This window comes from Zootoca vivipara, chromosome 14, assembly GCF_963506605.1.
Source record: "Zootoca vivipara chromosome 14, rZooViv1.1, whole genome shotgun sequence".
Taxonomy (NCBI): Eukaryota; Metazoa; Chordata; class Lepidosauria; order Squamata; family Lacertidae; genus Zootoca; species Zootoca vivipara.
This window is the reverse complement of record NC_083289.1, coordinates 10,671,520-10,692,447: the sequence shown is the minus strand read 5'-3', so window position 1 is coordinate 10,692,447 and position 20,928 is coordinate 10,671,520. Positions and strand designations below refer to the sequence as shown.

General features: G+C 45.1%; 2 protein-coding genes across 2 annotated transcripts; both read left to right on the top strand.

The window, feature by feature from the left end:
• Positions 1-1,996: 1,996 nt before the first annotated feature.
• Positions 1,997-15,583, top strand: LOC118092990 (zinc finger BED domain-containing protein 5). Its single transcript, XM_035131683.2, has 7 exons — positions 1,997-2,285; positions 3,890-4,400; positions 4,621-4,738; positions 5,808-5,890; positions 6,500-6,626; positions 7,055-7,261; positions 8,001-15,583. Exons 2-7 carry the CDS (start codon positions 3,969-3,971, stop codon positions 9,845-9,847), a joined length of 2,814 nt encoding a protein of 937 aa, XP_034987574.1. The 5' UTR covers positions 1,997-2,285; positions 3,890-3,968; the 3' UTR covers positions 9,848-15,583.
• Positions 15,584-16,967: 1,384 nt separating this feature from the next.
• LOC118092991 (tigger transposable element-derived protein 1-like) lies at positions 16,968-20,340 on the top strand. The gene is made up of 2 exons (XM_035131684.2): positions 16,968-17,068; positions 17,233-20,340. The coding sequence occupies exon 2, from the start codon at positions 17,246-17,248 to the stop codon at positions 17,897-17,899; it is 654 nt and encodes a 217-aa protein (XP_034987575.2). The 5' UTR covers positions 16,968-17,068; positions 17,233-17,245; the 3' UTR covers positions 17,900-20,340.
• Positions 20,341-20,928: the final 588 nt, after the last annotated feature.

The window sequence follows — 20,928 nt, the reverse complement described above, 5'->3', positions numbered from 1 at the left end:
AAATTAGTGGAGGATCAGATCAGAGATTACTACATACCCAGAACAGTGGCATGGTATGTGGTGTGCTCCATTCTGTGAGAAACAGTTTTGTGTCACAGAAAAAAGCCAAAAAGTGTTCTGCAGTGTCAAAACGGACGAGGCCCACTGGACTTACAGCTGAATCTTGGAGGCTTTATGTAACACAAGAACTAATTTAATAGAGGAAGGGTAGAAGGTTCACAAGCTGGTCAGTCAAGATGTGTCTCAGCTGCTTTTGTCTTGGACCAGTGGTAAACCTTGTGGGAGGCAGTTTCCTGTGTTCATTGTAGCTTTGCCATATGGATGTGTTCATTGTGCCAGTGCTTGGGGGCTTTTGGTTCTCCAGATGTTGGATTCAAATTCCCATCAGCCCCAGCATGCATGATTCAAGGGATGATGGGACAGAATTCTACAAGGCCAGTGGTAGGCTGCTTCATGAATGCTCACATTAAAAGGCAAAATATATGTAACTCGATAAATTTTTGGAGAACTGCAGCTTTTGGTTGGGGGGTGTAGAAATTTTATGTTTAGCATGGACAATACCTACTGGTAGTCAGGATCTTCTCCCAAGTGATTTCTTGAAAAAACTAAGGAGAAGACACATGAAGTATCTGAGATGTACTAAAGAATACAAGCAGATAACACTTGAAGATGAGATTATTGACTAGAGCGGTAAAGATACAGTTAGAATATGAATAATTTCCAAACTACATTTTGTACGTTTTCAGCTCTACACAGATCAATTTTTAAATGTTGATGATTGCACAAGGTAAACACATATACCATGTCTTGGCTCTCCTAAAGACTCAGTATTTCCTCTGCCTCCTTAATCCCCCTTGCCTGAGAACACGTAGGCAGGTAGCAAAAAGGAAGTTCCTGAAGGGACCCCTCTCTTCTATCTATGAGCCTCCATTGTATCTGTTCGCCCAGATGCTCTGCGTTGAGGGATGTCTGACAGCATCCTGATACGCTTTGTGTAAACTGTCTGGAACTATGTAAAACTTGCTAAACCCTCAAGAATATCACTCCTTGACCTGCCTGAGTCACAGTAACCCCACCTTAAAGGTAAAGGGACCCCTGACCATTAGGTCCAGTCGTGACCGACTGGGGTTGTGGGCTCATCTCGCATTATTGGCCGAGGGAGCCGGCGTATAGCTTCCAGGTCATGTGGCCAGCATGACAAAGCCGCTTCTGGCAAACCAGAGCAGCACATGGAAACGCCGTTTACCTTCCCGCTGTAGCAGTTCCTATTTATCTACTTGCATTTTGATGTGCTTTCGAACTGCTAGGTTGGCAGGAGCTGGGACCGAGCAACGGGAGCTCACCCTGTCACGGATTCGAACCGCTGACCTTCTGATCAACAAGCCTTAGGCTCAGTGGTTTAACCAACAGCGCCACCTGGGTCCCATCACAAGAGCTAGACATGGCTACAATTAAATATTTTAACAAGATAAAACCCCACCTTAGGTGTGATTAATTTCTGGAACCCCACCTTAGGTGTGATTAATTTCTGGAACCCCACCTTCTGGAACCCCACCCTGGAACCCCACCTTAGGTGTGATTAATTTCTGACTGTTTGTGGAGGGGATGTGCTTCTCCACGCCAAAATGCAAACCCTTAAAAGAGATGTTTCTTGGTTTAGGGTCTCTTGCCTCCTGGCAAGGAGGGGAGGGAACTCTGTTGCAACAGAAAAATATAGATCTGCCTTGCTTTCACTGCACCCTGCCTCCATTCATCTCTGACCGATCATGGACTGGGGGGGGGGAGGCTCAGTCCCTTGGGGAGTTGGGCAGCAAAAGCCAACCACCTCTATTTTTTCTGTATCACTTTGAAGTCACTTTTGCGCGAGATGGAGGAGGGGGAATCGCCCCACCCAGTCCTGTATTTTGCACTGCCAGCTTCCTCCTTGCAAACCAAGAGAGGCAGAGGAGCAACCATTTTGCGCCGCGCACGCTGCAGAGTGGCCGGGGGTGGTGGAGGTGGAAAGGCAGCGCGCGCGCTCGCTTCCTGTCCGTCCACCACTAAATGCGCGCAGAGGAAGGATCGTGCCGCACAGCCTTCTAAGGGTTAGCTCGACGGAGCTCGATTCCTAGAGTGGAGAGTTGATTTATTTATTTTTTTGGAGGGGGGCGGAGAGGGAGAGGGAAGAGGAGGGGCGTCCTCCATATCCAATGCCCGTCCCCACGAAGCCCGTTCCCCTCCCGGATCCACCATTGGGGGAGAGAGAGCGGCCTTTGTCTTTCCCGAGAGCTGCATCGGGCGATTTGGTGAGAGGCGTTGGGTGTATCTGGGCGAAGGGGAACCCCGTGAGGCTTGCAAAGGAGAGAGAGGGAGGGAAAGTGATGAGTGGGGCGGGAAGACCCCAGGGGGAGATACTTGGCCCAGAGCCCAGCCAGTGAGAGGAGAAAAAAGGCGCAAGAAATGTGGGTCGCTTACAAACTGGGAGGGGTCCTTTGCAGAGCTGGGAAGGGCGAGGCGAGCCTAGCTCTCTGTTTCGCACCAGAGAAAGGGCGCCTGGACAACAGATTCCCCCCTCCTCGCAGTATTGGGGAATCCGCTTTCAATCGTCCTCTGCAAAAACAAGCAGGCCTCTTGAATTCGGCGATTTTTAAAAACTGGAGCAAAACGAACGGTCCTGGTTCTTCGATTATATATGCCTGTGCTTCGATTAGAATGAGCGACCCCCTTTGACGACCGAACAATCCTCGCCTCCGGTGCATTTTTTGCAGAGCGGTGCTGCCGGGGGGGGGGTTGCAGTGCTGCAGGGGGCATTTTTTTAAAAAAAGAGGACGCTATTTCCTTTAAAGGGAGAGGCTGAAAACAAGAGGGAAGAGATAGCCCAGTCGGTAGAGCGTGCGATACTTACTTTCAGGGTCGTGGGTTTGAAAGATTCCAGAACTGCAGGGGGTTGGGCTAGATGACCCTCGGGGTCCCTTCCAACTCTACAATTCTATGGTCGGTCTCGGTTGCTGCGGGGTGCAGAGCTTGAGGATTCCACTGCTGGGAATTGGTTACTTTCCTGTGCAAACCTTTGCTCCTGCTCTCACGAGGCAGTTCTCAGCGACGCAAGAATGAGAACCTGCATGTACCCTGCCAGTGTACCAGAGAAATGTTACTTTGTTTTACATTGTTCTCCAAATATAAAAATAGAGAAAATAAAATGAGTTTTCCTTAGAAATGGGCAGTTTTCTGTAAGCTCCATTGGACAAATAGGCAGATACTGTAATTAATAAAGTGCAGTAACACCCATCCAGTGCTTTTTTTCTGGAGAAAGGGTGAGGGAACTCACCACGAAGTTTGTTTGTTGTGGCCCCAGTCACAGTGCCACCCCACTCTCACCCCCAGGCAGGAGCTAAATGTGTTTAATAAACTCAAGCAGACAATGATCTGGATTAGAAATGGCCACAACTTTATTGATTACAGATCTAGGTGGATTTTTGGTTCAGGCATTGTGTGTATATCTGTTCCAGCATCCCCAGACAAAATAATAATAATAATAATAATAATAATAATAATAATAATAATAATAATTTAATTTTGAAAAGGTAAGGCAACTTAAGTTTCCCCAAGTTTCTGATAAAACAGCAACAACCCTTCGACCATCAAGCAGCAGCCTTAATTTAAACTATTTTCACAGTAGTTTAAGAGTAGTTTAAGCTTAAGGAGAACAAGGCAGTGAGGAAAAGGGGTTACCAGAGGGAGGAAAGTGGGTGAAGGAGGTTCAGGGTTCCAGCAAAAGGCATCCACTGCTTTTCCTTCTGGGATGAGTCCATGTTGGTAAGCAGGAATCATCCATATTTGTTGGGGGGAAATCTTCCTTCCTTGCCTGGGGCATTAATGGACTTAACAGAAGGATGTCTTGGCTTTGCAGGCCTTGGCAACACCACTAGTTAGGGACATCTCTGCCTTGAGACAAAAAGCTGGCAGGCAAAAGAAGCAAGCCTTCGCTAATGCTGGAGGCTTCCAAGATGGAAGAGCAAGACTCTGCTGCCTCTGAATCAGGAAGGAGCCCTGAAAACATAAAGATTGGGAGCAGCGGGGAATCCTGGGAGAAAACCATGCAGAAGACTCTGAGCGAGAACTTGCTCAGAGCGGATGTGCAGCACCAGCGCTTCAAGCAGTTCCGCTACCAAGATGCCGAGGGCCCCCGGGAAGTTTGCAACCGCCTTCATGACCTTTGCCACCAGTGGCTGAAGCCAGAACAGCATACGAAGATTCAGATCCTGGACTTGGTGATCCTGGAGCAGTTCCTGACCATCCTTCCACCGGAGATGGAGCGCTGGGTCAGAGAATGTGGAGCAGAGACCAGTTCCCAGGCAGTGGCCCTGGCAGAGATTTTCCTCCTGACTCAGGCAGAAGAGAAGAAGCAGGAAGAGCAGCAGGTGAGGGCACTTCATCCCAGTAGTTCGGGGGGGCCCAGGAATGTGAGGGAGGATATCTTAAAACTCCCCACTAATTGCCCAGCTCTTTGGGGAAATCATCCAAGGAGGGATGTCCGCAATCCCAAGGCCTTTGCTTCTGATCACTCCTTTTCTCTCTAGTCAATACCTTCTCCCTAGTCTTCTTCCAAGTCAGTGTTTTGGATCTTGTTGATTTTTTCAGGGGCAGGGGCTGTTTGGTGCTGATTTCTCCGAGGCAGAGAAGACTTCACCAGACACTAAACACAGCCCGCTACGAAAGGGGATCATGCCAGAGGGTGACGGTGGGACCAGCTGGCAAGGTATGGATTTGAACTTGGTCTTCCCTACTGAGGATGTTAAGAAATCTGTGGGCTGTTTGTTCTTCCAATTTTCTAAAGAAATTAGTTTTGCATCCATTTGGTGCGTACACATTTATTATGATCACATTTCCCCCTGGCACATGTAGCTTCACCCCCACAATCCTCCCTTCATCATCCTGGAACAACTTTTCTGCTTTTATATTTCTCTTAACATATGTAATTACCCCTCTCTTCCTTCTTTTATCCAATGAAACATAGCCTTCTCCTAGCTTTTTATTTCCAAGAATTCTTTCATGCTTCCTTGAGACATGCGTCTCCTGGAGACATATCACGTCCCATGACCCTTTTCTCAATATATATTTTTTTTATGTTTTTCTAATTTCTTCTTGCTTTCATATCTTTATGTCTGCTATTACTTAAATTATTATTTTTCTTTTTCTTTTTTCCATTTCAATTATTCTTTTGTGTTAGAATTATTGTATATATATAATTTGTATATATAAGTTGTAATTTTGCTTTCATTTTTCAAGTTTATTTTGTGTTATTTTGCGCTTTTGTTGTGTATGATGATTTCTTATGTAATGCTTTTAAGAGAGAGAAATAAAGGCTTTTTTAAACTAAAAAAAAAATTAAAAAAGAAAAAAGAAAGAAATCTGTGGGCTGTTTTTGTACCTCCCTGGGTCTTCCAAATCTCCAGTCTTTTGCCATAATTTTTAAAAAAATGTGCTCGTGCTCCGTACTTGGAAGACTTTGCCAGCACTTTGATTTGTGCCCAAGATGGAAATGGGGAAGAGCGTTTTCACCCAAATTAAATATAAAATGGGAAATGTATTCTGACAAGACATTTTGTAACACTAATGTGTGCTTCGACATGCAACACTTAAATCTCTGAAGCAATGATATGTTACTGCAGTGATGTGGGTGGCCTTCCAGATGTTGCCTGACTACAGCTCCCAAGCCAGCAGGGCCAATAGCCAGGGATGATGGGTTTTGGAGCCCAATAACACCTGGAGGACCACAGGTTCTCCCATCATGTGCAACTGGCTTCCCACCACCTTGTCTCTTACAGGCTATGGAATGCTTCCAGGAATACGTGCTCAGCCATCTCTTCTGTGCGGTGGACGAGAAACGGCTTCTGGGCAACCTGATAAGGTAGGGGGGGGGGAAAGGATTGTTGAGGAAGTTGATTTAAGACGGACTGTGTGCCTCTGTCCTGTCACAAATCTCTCATGGGCGTAAGAAGAGCCCGGCTGGATTCATCTAATCTAGCACCTGCTCTCACATTCGCCCAAAAGCAGGACGTGAGCACAGCAGCGCTCTCCCCGCTTGTGATGCCCAACAACTGGTACCCAGAGCAATACTGCCTTCAGAGAGGAGGCTGAACGTGCCATTGATAGGCTTTGTCCTCCACGGACTCATCTAACCCTTTTAAAACCTATCCAGTTGGCTGCATCTTCTGCTGTGAGAATAAGTGCTCTCTTTTGTCCTGAATTTACATTCAGCTACATTGGATGGCCGCAAGTTGTAGTGTTATGGGACAGGGAGAAAAAAACTTCGCTCCCTCCACTGTCTCCACTCTGTGCATCATTTTAAACCGCTGTCATGTCCCCCTTTACATCTGTGGATGCCACTCAGTGACGGTTTGAATTTTGCACAAAATGCCCAGTTACTTCCCCTGAACTTGCCTTTTAGCTTTTGCTGAAAGATAATATCTCTTGTTATATTCCTAAGAAGGAAAGGTTCTTATCTTTCTCCCCCCAGGATCTGGCGACCTTGAAGGGGGCTCCTATGTACCTTTCTAAGGAGGAGCGGACTTTGCTGGATCCAGAACAGAGAGCTGTGCACAGGCAGCTCATGATGAAGAGCTGTGGGATCATGGCCCCTCTAGGTAATGTTTCTTCTTCCCCGGTTGATAATGAGACCTGTTTACAAACGCAAAATAACATTTGCGCCTAACCTGATGGCCCAACCTTTAACCCAGCCTTTACCCACCTGGCTCCATCCAGATGTTTTGGACTACAGTTGCCATCAGTCCAGGCAGCACAGCTGATGGGTTGCAGTTCCAAACATCTGGAGGGCACCAGGTTGGCAAAGGCTGCCTTAACCAGTGTTTGATCCAAGGTCATCTGGTTAGCTGGCAGCTGAACCCTGGTCTCCATGATCTTAGTCCAGCTATATCATGGCAGCTGTCACTAAATGCAAGGAGCTATCGCCCACCTAATATTTTAGTCCTTTATCACAATGGCTAATTGTAGCTCAATTATTTTTGGGGCCCATTTCTTAAACTTGCTTATCCCTTTCCTGCCTTTATTCCAGGAGGTGAAAGATGGGAAGTGGAGAGTAAAGGAGAACCGCGAGGGATGTCGCCGGAGAGAGGGCGGTGCAAAAAGAGCGAAGAGCAGAAAAGGAAAACGGAAATAAACCATAAAAGGAGAACTAAATCCCCCGTTTCTGAAGACGGCGACTATCATGAAATCACAGTCCAAGGGAAAATTGGGAAAATAAGGAAAAGAAGCGAAAAGCGTAAGTGCCGTATGTGTGTGTGGAGTTAAAATTCTAAAATCCTGAAGTTTGTCGCAAAATCTGCACAGGAGAGAAATGATTTAAAATACAGGAGTGTGGAAAGAACATAACTGTGAGTATGTAGCTCACTACCCAGGCAAATAATCTTCACAGGGGAGGAAACGTATACATGCTCCAGAGTAGTGGGGTGTGGGTGGTACCCACAAGGTTCTCTGCTCCGTCTTGGCCAACCTCCGTCTACCCTGCCTGCTTTCTGTACTCTCACTCAGTCCAGGCAGCTGCTCTGCCTATCAGCTTCTTCCTCCTTAGGCTCAGTCTTCTCCTTGTAGAACACAGCAGAGAGGAGGATGGGGACAAAACTAGAACTAATTGGTTCTGCCTGTCATTGGCTCTGGCTCCACCTACTCTTGGCCCTTCTGCCTTCCCCCCTACCAATCTCAGTGGGCACCAACCACCACTGGTGCGTGTGAGAGCCACAGCCAAAGTGGACCCCATGGCAGCATTAGAATTTGGACTCTGATTTCCTGGGTGTGTTGTTTTTGTAGAGTTATTTGCTTTTTCATAGAGTCGTTTATTTCTTTGGCTTTGGTGACTGACGGTTTTCTAGAGACTTGATTTGCTCTTATATCAGTTACTCTGACACTAATTTACTCTTGCTTTTTTTAAAAAAAAAATTGGCCAGACGTGTGAGTAGTAGCTGAACTGAAGTTCTCTTCTTTTCCTCCCCCTGCTATACTAGCTGTTATTAAAATAAGTGAGCCGCCGACCGTTAAAAGACAAAGGACTTACTTTTTCAACAAGGAGTGGGAAGAGAGGTATTGCTTTGTGGATCTGAATGGCAAGTGTGTCTGCTTAGTCTGCTCCTCGACCGTTGCAGTCTCAAAGAAGCACAATGTCCAGAGACACTACGAAAGGAACCACAGCAGTTTTGCAAAAGAGTATCCCCTGGATTCTGAACTTCGGAAAAAAAAGGTCCATGAAATGAAATCTAAATTGGAGATTCCATCGACACCAGCCACCAGGCCTGTGGTGCAATCCAAGAATAATACAATGGCGTCTTTTAAAATTGCAAGCTTGCTTGCAAAGAGGAAAAAGCCGTTTGTGGACGGGGACTTGTTGAAAGAGATATTTTTGACTGCCGGTGACTCCATGTTCGAAGGTTTCCCTAATAAAAAAGAAATACTTGCAGCGATTCAAAAATTGCAGCTGTCTGGAAACACCATCACAAGAAGAATTGAGTCCATATCCAGAGACTTGGATTATCAATTGCAAAGTGACCTTCAGAATTGCCTTTGGTTCGCACTTCAGTTTAACGAATCGACAGATATAACAGACCCGTCTCAGATGGCAGTTGTTGCGAGAATGGTTTTGAGTGATCTTTCTGTAATAGAAGAGCTACTCAGAATACTACCTCTGAAAGGGAAAACAAGAGGTGAGAATATATTTCAGACTTTCAAAGATTTTGCCATGGAAATAAATTTGCCTCTTCACAAATTGTCATCTATCACCACCGACGAGGGAGCAGCAACAGGCTGCATTGGTGGGTTTATTGCCCAGTGCCAGCAGGACGAATCTTTTCCCAAGTTTGTTTCATATCACTGCATCGTTCACCAGGAAGCATTATGTGCTAAAGTACTCCGGTTTAAACACATAATGGATGTGGTTAAAAAGATAATAAACTCTATCCGGGCCGTCTCCTCAAAACACAGGCTTTATAAAGCGCTTCTGGAGGATGTGGATGCTGAGCACAATGATCTCCTTTTGCACACTGAAGGCAGGTGGCTGAGTAAAGGGAAAGTTCTGGCCAGATTCTTAAACCTGATTGAAGAAATTAAGGAGTTTTTTAGGTCTAAAGATCAGTATGTTGAGCAACTTGACGACAGGTTTTGGTTAATGGACTTGGCTTTCCTTGCTGATTTGATGCAGAAACTGAACATTTTGAACTTTGAGCTTCAGGGTAAAGACAAGCATATTTCTGGGATGGTCACTGCAGTCAATGCCTTCAAAGATAAACTGAGGTTGTGGAAGTCACACTTGGAGAGGAAATCGCTCCTTTACTTCCCGTCAATGAAGCAAGCCATTGGAGAGGACGACTTCAACGGTGCGCCATTTGTGGGCTACCTGGAGATCCTGGAGGAGCAGTTCCTTACTCAGTTTGAGCAGCTCATTGACATCGAGCCTGTCGTGTCCTTTTTTGCAAACCCATTCGACACCATCGATGTCACAGTGACCGCCATGGCCATTGCAGAACTCTGCCAAGCTGGGCTGGAGGAAATAGAGCTGGAGATCGTGGACTTGCAGAATGACTTGGTTTTGAAATCTCATTCAGGCCACGACAACTTTTGGAATCAGGTTGGTTCTCAGAAGTTCCCTTTGTTGAAAAAGACTGCTGCAAAGGTAAACTCTTACTTTGGGTCAGCTTATCCGTGTGACTCCCTTTTCTCTGCTAGAAAATTTATCAAGTCAAAAAACAGAACACGGCTGACGCCTAAGCATCTGGATGACTGTTTGCGAGCAGCCATCTCGTCGTACACCCCCAATTATAGCAAGCTTGCAGATGACATGCAGTGCCAGGCATCCCATTAGTCTTGGAGCAGTGGCACAATTTATGTGAGGTGTGGTTGCTTTGCGTTCATCATTAGCTTTGATTGGGTTATTTTCAGTGGCTTCTGTTCTTTTCTATGCTGTGTTCCTTTTAACTGATATATCACTCTTAAATACATCATTTTACTTGTGACCGTGGGTGTATATTGTTGCAGTAACTCAGCCCAGGTATAACCAAAATGTCCTTAAAAATGGCGAGCGAGCTTTTGAGTTCTCCGGAATGCTTCACCACACTTGAGTGTTAAGCGAAGCGGGTGGGGAGCTAGCTTAGTGTCCCAAAGACTGCATTGGTCTCAGCCCCCATCTACACTATACAGTCGCACCTTGGAAGTGAAATGGAATCCGTTCTGGAAGTCCATTCGACTTCCAAAACGTTTGAAAACCAAAGTGTGACTTCTGTTTGGCTGCAGGAGCTTCCTGCACGCAATCGGAAGCCGCGGAAGCAATGTCGGATGTTCGGCTTCCAAAAGAACGTACAAAACCAGAACAATCACTTTCGGGTTTTGATCGTTCGGGAGCCAAGGCATTCGAGATTCAAGGTACAACTGTACATTTAAAGCGATACTATGCCACTTTACAGAGTCACAGCTTGCCAAAGAATCCTTGGAGTTGTAGCTAATAAACTCGGAAGTGTTTTGAGAGTTGCCCAGAGACTCCTAATCCCCTCACATAACTACAATTCCCAAAGTTCCTTGGGAAGAGGAACCAGCTGTTGGACCACTCTGAAAACAGTAGCTCTTTGAGAGGAATAGGGGTCTCCTACGAATTCCCAGCAGCCTTAACCAGCTCCACTTCCCAGGATTCTTTGAGGGAAGCCATGGTTGTTTAAAGTGCCATGATACTGCTTTCAATGTTTAGAGCTGGTGAGGTCTAAGTGGGGCATGGGAGGAGGTTGTAGTCTTATTCGAATAAGCTTCCTCAGCTGCTATGTATGTTTTAGGTGACACCAAGAGATGCTAGGGTAAAGAAACACACGTGACTGGTTCCCCATTTTTGAAAATACAAAATCCAGCAGTTAGAGAACTTTTGGGAATGTTTCTTATGGGATAACACAGCTATCTTTTTGCTTTTTGTATCATTATTACGCTGCTTGCCTTCTCTTCACATTGGGCTAAGGATATGGAAGCCCAAATAACTTCAGTAGGGCTAGAGAAATATTTGCCATAAACATCAATGAATCCTTTCGGTTTATGCTATTTTTGCTACACTTCATTTACTGCTGAGCAGTGTTTGAAATTAGCCAGGTGCCATGCGCATTTTGCACCTGACTATTGGCCACTTATAACCAAGTGAAGATGCCTGGGCATCAGGATGGGGCCTGACGTCTCCACCACCTGGAGGTGCATGCCTGGGAATCCTTGGATCTGTTTTCACTTCCCCACCCATCACATTTGTGAAGAATATCCCTATGTTATGAATGGTCCGTGTCGCCATTAAGAAAAAGAAGTAGGAATAGGCCAATATATATGTGGACTGTCCCTGGATCAAGTGGCTTTTCTTCTTTAATGATTCAAAATTCTTAACCTAGCTCAAGGTTGTCATCTGAACTAGCCAGATGTTTAACTGAGAATCAATCACAGTCAGTTAATCGCTTGAAAAATAGGAATTTGGAGCTGTCTTGCCCCAAAATTGCAACTAGACATTCTGTTTTGGCCTTTGTAACCTTGGCTTAAGGATCCATTTGATACCTAGTTTATATATCGTGAGTTTCTAACGCTCCTGCTGAGGAATTCCCTGTGCAGTCTGATTCTACTTGTTTTGTTTATTCAAAAATGCTGTAAACACAAGAAACCAAGCTCAAATCAAGTGGATGTGTAGCTGTACAGAGGTACCTCGGGTTACAAATGCTTCAGGTTACAAACGCTTCAGGTTACAGACTCCGCTAACCCAGAAATAGTACCTCAGGTTAAGAACTCTGCTTCTGGATGAGAACAGAAATCATGCTTTGGTAGCGCAGCGGCAGTGAGAGGCCCCATTCGCTAAAGTGGTACCTCAGGTTAAGAACAGTTTCAGGTTAAGAACGGACCTCCAGAATGAATTACGTAAGTTCTTAACCCGAGGTACCACTGTAATTCAGTGCCCACCACCACTTTTTAAAAATCTTTTTCCTATTTTAAAAATGTTATTGTTAAACCATTTGTAAAAGTCTTCTCCCAAAATCATCTGTCACCACAGGCTACAGGCACTTTGGAATAAAACTGGTAAACTTGCAAAGATAAACACCTTCAAAAATGTGAAAGAGATCTATCTGCTCATTTATAAGCCTATGAAAAGGGAAACTTAACTGGGGGTGGGGCGCGGTTCTCTGATTTTATACGAAAAGGTTACACAATATTCAGCATAGGGTTAGAGGATTCTTAACTACTCTTGTCAGAACCCTAAAGGTAAGGTAAAGGGACCCCTGACCATTAGGTCCAGTCGTGACTGACTCGGGTTGCGCGCTCATCTCGTATTATTGGCCGAGGGAGCCGGCGTATAGCTTCCAGGTCATGTGGCCAGCATGACAAAGCCACTTCTGGCGAACCAGAGCAGCACACGGAAACACCGTTTACCTTCCCGCTGTAGCGGTTCCTATTTATCTACTTGCATTTTTGACGTGCTTTCAAACTGCTAGGTTGGCAGGAGCTGGGACCGAGCAACGGGAGCTCACCCTGTCACAGGGATTCGAACCGCTGACCTTCTGATCAGCAAGCCCTAGGCTCAGTGGTTTAACCCACAGCGCCACCTGGGTCCCTTGTCAGAACCCTAGGTTACTGCAAAAAGGGAAACTATTTTGAGAGCAAAAAACCGTAATGCCATTTCAGAGTACCTTCTCCCAGCAGGAGGCAGTTGCATGGACTTATAAAATTGCTCTCTGGGCTTTTCATGGAACATAGCAGGGCACAGAAGTTGTCTCCCTTTCAAATATAATAAATGATTGATTGATTGATTGCTGAGAATATATTTCAGCAGGCATTGGCCACCCACTTTCAAACACGTTGTCTAAGTCATAAACGCGAGAAACTTGCTGCTTTTTAAAGAAGGACTTTGAGAATCTCCAGAAGGTCTGTTTTACACCCCGATTCTGTACCTTTACTGGACTCTGGTAGCATTGTAGTATATATTTGGCCCCGACCTTTTATATTGAACCTGGAAACTAACAGGTAAACTGCACCGCTGGGAAAACTGAAGTGTAATCTGCTTACTGTAGCTAGTTTAGTCTGGCTGGAAACCGGAGGACTGATTTTACACATAACACTATAAAGAGCATCCTTACATAGTGCAATATGGAGGCTATTTGGGGAAGAAGGGTGCAGGATAGATCTCAAGTTATCAAGAAAAAGCTTCAAAAAAAGGTGCTTGTTAAAAAAAAAGGAATCCAGATGTGGCCACCCCCTCATTTCCCAGGAACAAGAACAGAGAGAACTTAGTAAATATTAGGTGCCTTGTAAAATATATAGTATGTGGATTCTGCCATTCATACCTGAACTTTGTACTCCAGTTCAAAGCACTGACCAGTGCTTTTTTTCTGGGGGGTAAGCAAGGGTGCACAGTACTGGCACCTTCCCCCCCCCAAACGTTACACTAAGTGGCAGTGTATGTAACAACTTCATGGTGAGTACAGGCACCTTCCCCCCCCCCATATATTTTTAAGCGCTGGAGACTTAACTTGCAGGTAGACACATACACCAAGTTATTGACTGACCGGTCAGCAGGAAAATAATCTTGCCACTATTGAATGAACTTTATCGGAGAGAATTTCATGGTGGTCATTCATAGAAGTCAAACACACAAAACTCGGGAATTAGACACTGTGTTGGTGCAATTGTGGGACTTTAGGGACTTTCTGGCACCTCTGGTGACCCTGCCTGTCCAGTTTGCACCTTTTGGTCTGTGGTAACGGTAGAAATTGGCACCATCATTGGTACTTGTAGCACAAGTGGACCTGGCTTAGTGCCTCCTTCCTATATTTAGAGACAACACTTCTTCGATTGGATTGAAACTGTTGGCCCTTTACCTGCCGGTGGCCGTCAGATTTGTGGTTGCCCAGGGATAGAAAGATGGTTCAAGCATTGCACATGAAAATTGGCTTTAAAAAGCAACGCATATTGCGCTTACGGAAAAACTCACCAACTCAACAGTTTTGCATTGGGCTGTACTATGAAACCAGAAGATTATGCAGCTGTTTGGTGGACTTTCATGACCTAAGTCAATAATTGCCCACATTTTAATATGGTCCCTGCTAAGTATGAGTTTATCTGGAAATAATTTTTAACCAGGCTACTTACCTTTTCACTATGTATCTTAGCAAATGCTTTCATACCCTGCTAGCTTTGTTATGAACATGTTTTACGCTGCAGTCCCTTTATTGTAATCCCTGTACATACTGCTCGTTCGCTTTTATGTATACTTACCATTTTAGTTGCTTCGTCTTGTTTTTCCTCCCTTCTCCTTTTTTCTCTTACTCAGTGCTGTATACCTGTTGAAATAAAAGAAACCATTTAAACTAAATAAATGAAAATACTGAAAGAACTTTACTGGCTTCCATTGTGTTTTCAAACCCTTTTCACGCTGCTAGTGGTTAACTTTAAAAATGGCCCTCTTGAAGGAGCGTCTCTACCCCCATTGTTCAGCTCGGACACTGGGGTCCAGCTCTGAGGGCCTTCTGGCCGTTACCTCCCTGTGAGAAGTGGGGTTACAGGAAATAAACAACTATCTGACCTTTAGAAGACATCTAAAGGCAGCCCTGTTCAGGGAAGTTTTTAATGTGTGACATTTTAATGTATTTTAAAAAATTTGTTGGAAGCCACCCAGAGTGGCTGGGGAAACCCAGCCAGATGGACAGGGTACAAATAATAAATTGTTATTGTTATTGTTGTTATTGTTATTATTATATCTGACAGAAACCCTGTTTAGGGAAGTTTTTCATGTTTGATGTTTTGTTGTGTTTTTAATATTCTGTTGGGAGCCAACCAAAGTGGCTGGGGAAACCCAGCCAGATGAGCAGGGTATAAATAAAAAATTATTATTATTATGGGGAGAGACACAAGCAGGCACCTGGAATTGTCTTTAGCTACCACTTCCCCCCTCCTGTTTCACAAGGGGCAGCTGTGCTGGAATTCTGAAGCTCCAACAAAGAGTTGTGCAGGTCTTTAAAGGGCCACAGATTTATGATGGCAAAAAGGCTTATGGACGACTAGAGTCCTGTTCATTAGAACGCAAGAAAAGCAATGCTGGATTAGGCCCCAGGCCCATCTAGTCCACCATCCTGTTCTTACAGGGGCCAACCAGATGCCTGTGGGAAGCCTGCAAGCAGGCGCTGAGGAGAAGGAGGAGCTCTTGCATCTTGTGATTCCAAGCAACCGACATTCTGAGACATGCCTCTGACTGTGGACGCAGAACATAGCCATTGTGGGTAGTAGCCACTGAAAGCCTTATCCCTCATCAGATGCACGGGGTGTTTTCCTCAAGTAACAGGAACACATACATCCATACATGATGGGAAGAGCGAGATGATATGAATACGCAACAAGGTGCACATTGTGACAATTACATCGAAGATGTGCACATTTGTTTTGGTAAAAATTCACAAAGCAGTGTTGATAGCACAAACATACCAACATTGATCTGCTCATTAACATGAAAAGTTGGATTCTGTCCATCTCAAGATACAATGGAGCGCACATCCACAGGGCGAAGTCAAACCATTGGCGCATCTCTGTGTCTGCAGAGACCGGTAACTCGTAACTGCTGCCTCCTGCACTTGGTTTTGCTGTGTGAGTCTGGGCAGTGTGCGTTATGTCCTGGACTGCCCAGAAAACAAGACCCTGCTCTTGGCCTTGCTGACGTGGTCCAAAAGAAAGCGGGTGCTGGAGTTGCTGAACTGAGGCATACAAGTCACAATCCAACCATTTTAGGGATTCCACTCTGATTTTGTGTCGGGTTTACTCCTTCGCATTTTTCATCTTTGTCTCAATGCAGGTGATGTAGACACTTAAAACTCAGTGAGGCCAAACTGCTATTATAAATCCACTTTCCTACATGGCTCCAATTAGACCGGATGAATGTGCATTTTAAAACTGTGTTTCTGTCATCCACCTGTGCGTGCCAGGAGAAAGGAAGAGGCTCAAGATGTTCAAGATGTACACAGATTTGAAAGGCATTTCCCATCTTCATCTCTGGCTACCCTGATCCCACCCTTAGCTGCTTTTGTGGATTCTTCCTCCCAGTCAAAATTTAGGCCGTAAACCCCCCAGGTCATAGACCTGTGCGTTATGATTTTGTTTCTCCATATTATTCATTGGTGGCAAGAATATGCACAGAATAGTAAGTGGTTATATTGGTAACTGGAATCCTTTAAGTCGAATTAAATTCACTGTGCCGCCTTGTATCCTCACCTAAATTAGCAGCAGATTAGCCTGGAGACTTTCCAAAGGCCCCAGGAAGGAAAGTGAGAAGCCTCTTTCCAAATACAGTGATGCCTTGCAAGGCGAATGCCTCGCGCAACGAAAAACTTGCAAGACGAAAATGTTTTGCGATTTTTCTTTTTGGGTGACTCGCAAGACGAATTTTTCTATGGCCGTGCTTCACAAGACAATTTTTTTTGCTTTTGTTTGTTTGTTTGTTTTGGATCGCACAACCGTTAATACCCAGGATGCATTGTGCCTGGAGGTTTAAAAAGCCTCCCCAATGCAGCCTGGGCTCACTTCTCCACGTGCAGTTCCAGGGTTGACTTCGAAGAGCAACTGTGGCCTGTGCTGTGGGCGAACCCTGTCTTTGGTCAACTGTTCAGAGCAGTTCACCAAAGCCTTTTTGGAAGCTTTTTGGAAGGTTTTCAGAACTTTTTTGCCACCATTTGGTGAGCTGTTCTGAGCATCTTCCCCACATTATCCAAAATTTTGAGGGTTTGGGATTTTTTCTGGGGGGGTAGGGGGTTTTCTTTTTTGGTAAGTTGCAGAGGTTTGGTGAAATTACTACCAGCAGGTAAGGTAAGTTTCTTTGAACTTTTCATAACTTTTGGGAAGTGGTGGCCAGCGTTTGAGGTACATTTTGTGGGGCCAGCTGGTGAGGTACATTTTGGGGGGGCAGTTTTGGCCTGCTGTTTTGGGGGGGTTAGGGGAGTTTTTCCAGCAGTTTGGGGAATCTGTGGAACTCATTTGCAACTGTCTTTCCAGACCAGGATTTAAGGAGCTTCTTCACAGGGACATCTCAAGCAGTGGAAAGGTAGGGAGCTTAGCTTCACCATGTGCATTTGTTCTCCTGTGTGTGTTTTTTTTTGGAGGGGGGGGCTGTTATGCCACTTGTTTGTCCCGGGCAGGTTTGGCCAGGGGTGGGAAGGTGTGTGTGAAGCGGATGTGAAGCACTGCCTTTTGTTTTTGCGAACCTAGCAACTGTGCTGACATGAGTCCCAAGAAGGCGGCTCCTGCAGAGGCCGGGAAGAGGACAAAGGAGAAGATTACGCTAGAAATTAAGAAGGAGATCATCCAGAAGCACGACGGAGGCATGCGAGTAAGAGACCTCGCCAGGGAGTACGGGAGGAATCCATCCACCATCGCGACCATCCTGAAGATGAGGGAGAAGATCCTTGCGACAGATGTAGCCAAGGGAGTCACCAGGATCGTGAAGAACCGGCCAGCTGTTCTGGAGGAGGTGGAGAAGTTGCTGCTCATCTGGATGGAAGAGAAGCAGCGTGCAGGGGACACAGTGACTGAGGCTGCCATTTGTGAGAAGGCCAAGGCCTTGTACGCAGACCTCGTACAGCAGGAGCCGGGCACCTCAGCCGAGCCAGAAGTCTTCAAGGCAAGCAGAGGCTGGTGTGAAAGATTCAAAACCAGATCTGGAATCCACAGAGTGGTCAGGCATGGAGAGGCTGCCAGTTCCGATGTTCCTGCGGCTGAGGACTTTGCCACGGAGTTCGTGGAGGTTGTGGAAGAGGAAGAAGCGACAAGTGAGGAACAGCTGTCCTCCACGGGAACTGAAGGACATCTGCCAGCAGTGGAAAAACGTGCAGACTTAAGCACAGCGGCACCATCCAGACAAGGCTCTGGCACGTGACCTTGCGATCACGTTTGATACAAGGATCATGTCCTCTTTCAGAGGGGTGCTGAAAAGGCGGCTGAAGCAGCAGACCATGGAGAGGTTCATCATGACCCTCCGCAGCTCTGGGAACATAAAAGACTGCTGCTGTGATGTGGAGACAGTTCTGTCTGCCTCCAGTTTCCTGACTTAAAAGACTGGTCCTGTAGGTTGAGACACTTCAGCCTCACTTGGTCACCTTAAAATGTTTGTGTAAAAGTGTCCCCTAGAGCCTTAGAGAGTCCTTTGGTGATTTTAAAAAGTTTCTGTATGATGTCCCTGTTTACATGCCTTAAAGATGTACTTTCTGAAGAGTTTTGCACAGTCCAAGGACTGTTTCTGTTCAGTTTCAGTGTTGAGCCTCAATTAAAGAAAGCAAAAATAAATAAATTTTCTTTTCCTCTAAAAACTAGGTGCATCCTATGGTCAGGTGCATGCTATGGAGCGAAAAATATGGTAGCTATCAGAGTTTTTTGGTGTGTAAAAAGAAGGAGGAATTATTTAATCTCCCCTGGTGTTTTATGGAAAGTTGGACTAAAAATTGCAGACACAAAAGGTGCTCCTGGGTCAAAACAAACAAACAAACAAACAAAACATTCAAATTGCAGTTGAATAGTTTCAGGGACTTTTGTGCTAGGTCCTGCCTCATGTTTGTTATTTTTAAATGTTTTTCTGTCATGTTTAAAAAGTTGAAGTTTTGTGCTTGAAATTTTTGAAATCCTCTGTACAGTATGTAAGCCTTTAAAGAGCACTTAATAAACACTTTGCAAACCAAATTTGAATTTGTTTGGACTTTTTTTGCCCACAGGAACGCATTAATTAAATTTCAATGCATTCCTATGGGAAACCGTGCTTTGCAAGACGAAATTTTCGCAATACGAAATGACTCGCGGAACAAATTGATTTCGTCTTGCGAGGCATCACTGTATTCTGTTGGAAGCTGCCCAGAGTGGCTGGGGAAACCCAGCCAGATGGGCGGGGTATAAATAATAAATTATTATTATTATTGGGAGAGACACAAGCAGGCACCTGGAATTGTCTTTAGCTAACACTTCCCCCCTCCTGTATCACAAGGGGCAGCTGTGCTGGAATTCTGAAGCTCCAACAAAGAGTTGTGCAGGTCTTTAAAGGGCCACAGATTTATGATGGCAAAAAGGCTTATGGACGACTAGAGTCCTGTTCATTAGAACGCAAGAAAAGCAATGCTGGATTAGGCCCCAGGCCCATCTAGTCCACCATCCTGTTCTTACAGGGGCCAACCAGATGTACATTTGTTTTGGTAAAAATTCACAAAGCAGTGTTGATAGCACAAACATCCCAACATTGATCTGCTTATTAACATGAAATGTTGGATTCTGTCCGTCTCAAGATACAATGGAGTGCACATCCACAGGGCGAAGTCAAACCATTGGCGCATCTCTGTGTCTGCAGAGACCAGTAATTCGTGACTGCTGCCTCCTGCACTTGGTTTTGCTGTGTGAGTCTGGGCAGTGTGCGTTATGTCCTGGACTGCCCAGAAAACAAGACCCTGCTCTTGGCCTTGCTGATGTGGTCCAAAATAAAGCGGCTGCTGGAGTTGCTGAACTGAGGCATACAAGTCACAATCCAACCATTTTAGGGATTCCACTCTGATTTTGTGTAGGGTTTACTCCTTCGCATTTTTCATCTTTGTCTCAATGCAGGTGACGTAGACACTTAAAACTCAGTGAGGCCAAACTGCTATTATAAATCCACTTACCTACATGGCTTCAGTTAGACCAGATGAATGTGCATTTTAAAACTGTGTTTCTGTCATCCACCTGTGCGTGCCAGGAGAAAGGAAGAGGCTCAAGATGTTCAAGATGTACACAGATTTGAAAGGCATTTCCCATCTTCATCTCTGGCTAACATGATCCACCACCACCCCAGCTGCTTTTGTGGATTCCTTCTCCCAGTCATAATTTAGGCCGTAAACTCCTCAGGTCAGAGACCTGTGCATTATGATTTTGTTTCTCCATATTATTCATTGGTGGCAAGAATATAAACAGAATAGTAAGTGGTTATATTGGTAACTGGAATTCTTTAAGTCAAATTAAATTCACTGTGCTGTCTTGTATCCTCACCTAAATTAGCAGCAGAGACTTTCCAAAGGCCCCAGGAAGGAAAGTGAGAAGCCTCTTTCCAAATACTGTGCAGGTATTCCTGCTCACCCTCATACAGAGACTAGTCTCTCATATTCCAATTAACTCTGTGAACTAGCTCTCTGAGGAGAATATGGGGGTTCTCCTGCCAACTCTCAGCACTAATTACAGTCCCCAGGATTATTTGCGGGGAAGCCGTGGCTGTTTAAAGTGCCATGATGCTGCTTGAAATGTTTTTTTAAAAAAATACTTTTAATTCATTTTCCAATTAATACAAAAACAAAACAACAAACACATACAACAATTAAACCAAATATTTGTATCATAACTTTTTCATCTCATCTCTTTTTTCTCTATCGAGCTGAGACCTCCCTCCCTTCCTTCACACGGCTTTGTTGTTTTACTCCTGTCTTGCAGTTCCTTTTACAAGTTCAATCTCAATTTGTAGGATTTATTTCAGTCCTGCAAGTGTCTTTATACCTGTACAATTTTTCTCCATATAGTCAATGAATTTACTCCACTCTCTCTCCCTGATTTCGGATCGCACAGGTCAACTTGGCCAATTCAGCATAATCCATCATTTTTGTCTGCCACTCCTCAATAGTTGGAACCTCTATGATGCTGCTTGTAAGGTTCAGCGCAAATTGGGCGTTAAGACAACTTTATCCCTCTGTCTCCTCTCACACTCCACTATGGGAAACTTTGGCAGGGCCAGGCTTGCCTGAGGACTGAACAACGGAGTCTCAGTTGCCTTGGACTGCACTAAGTAGCGAGAAAAGGGTCCCACCTACACCAGTACATTTTGGCACCCTGAAATGAACCACAAAATGGCGGGGTAATTGAAGATCTACATCAGCAACACGGGAAGGGTGCAAAATCTCTGCATAT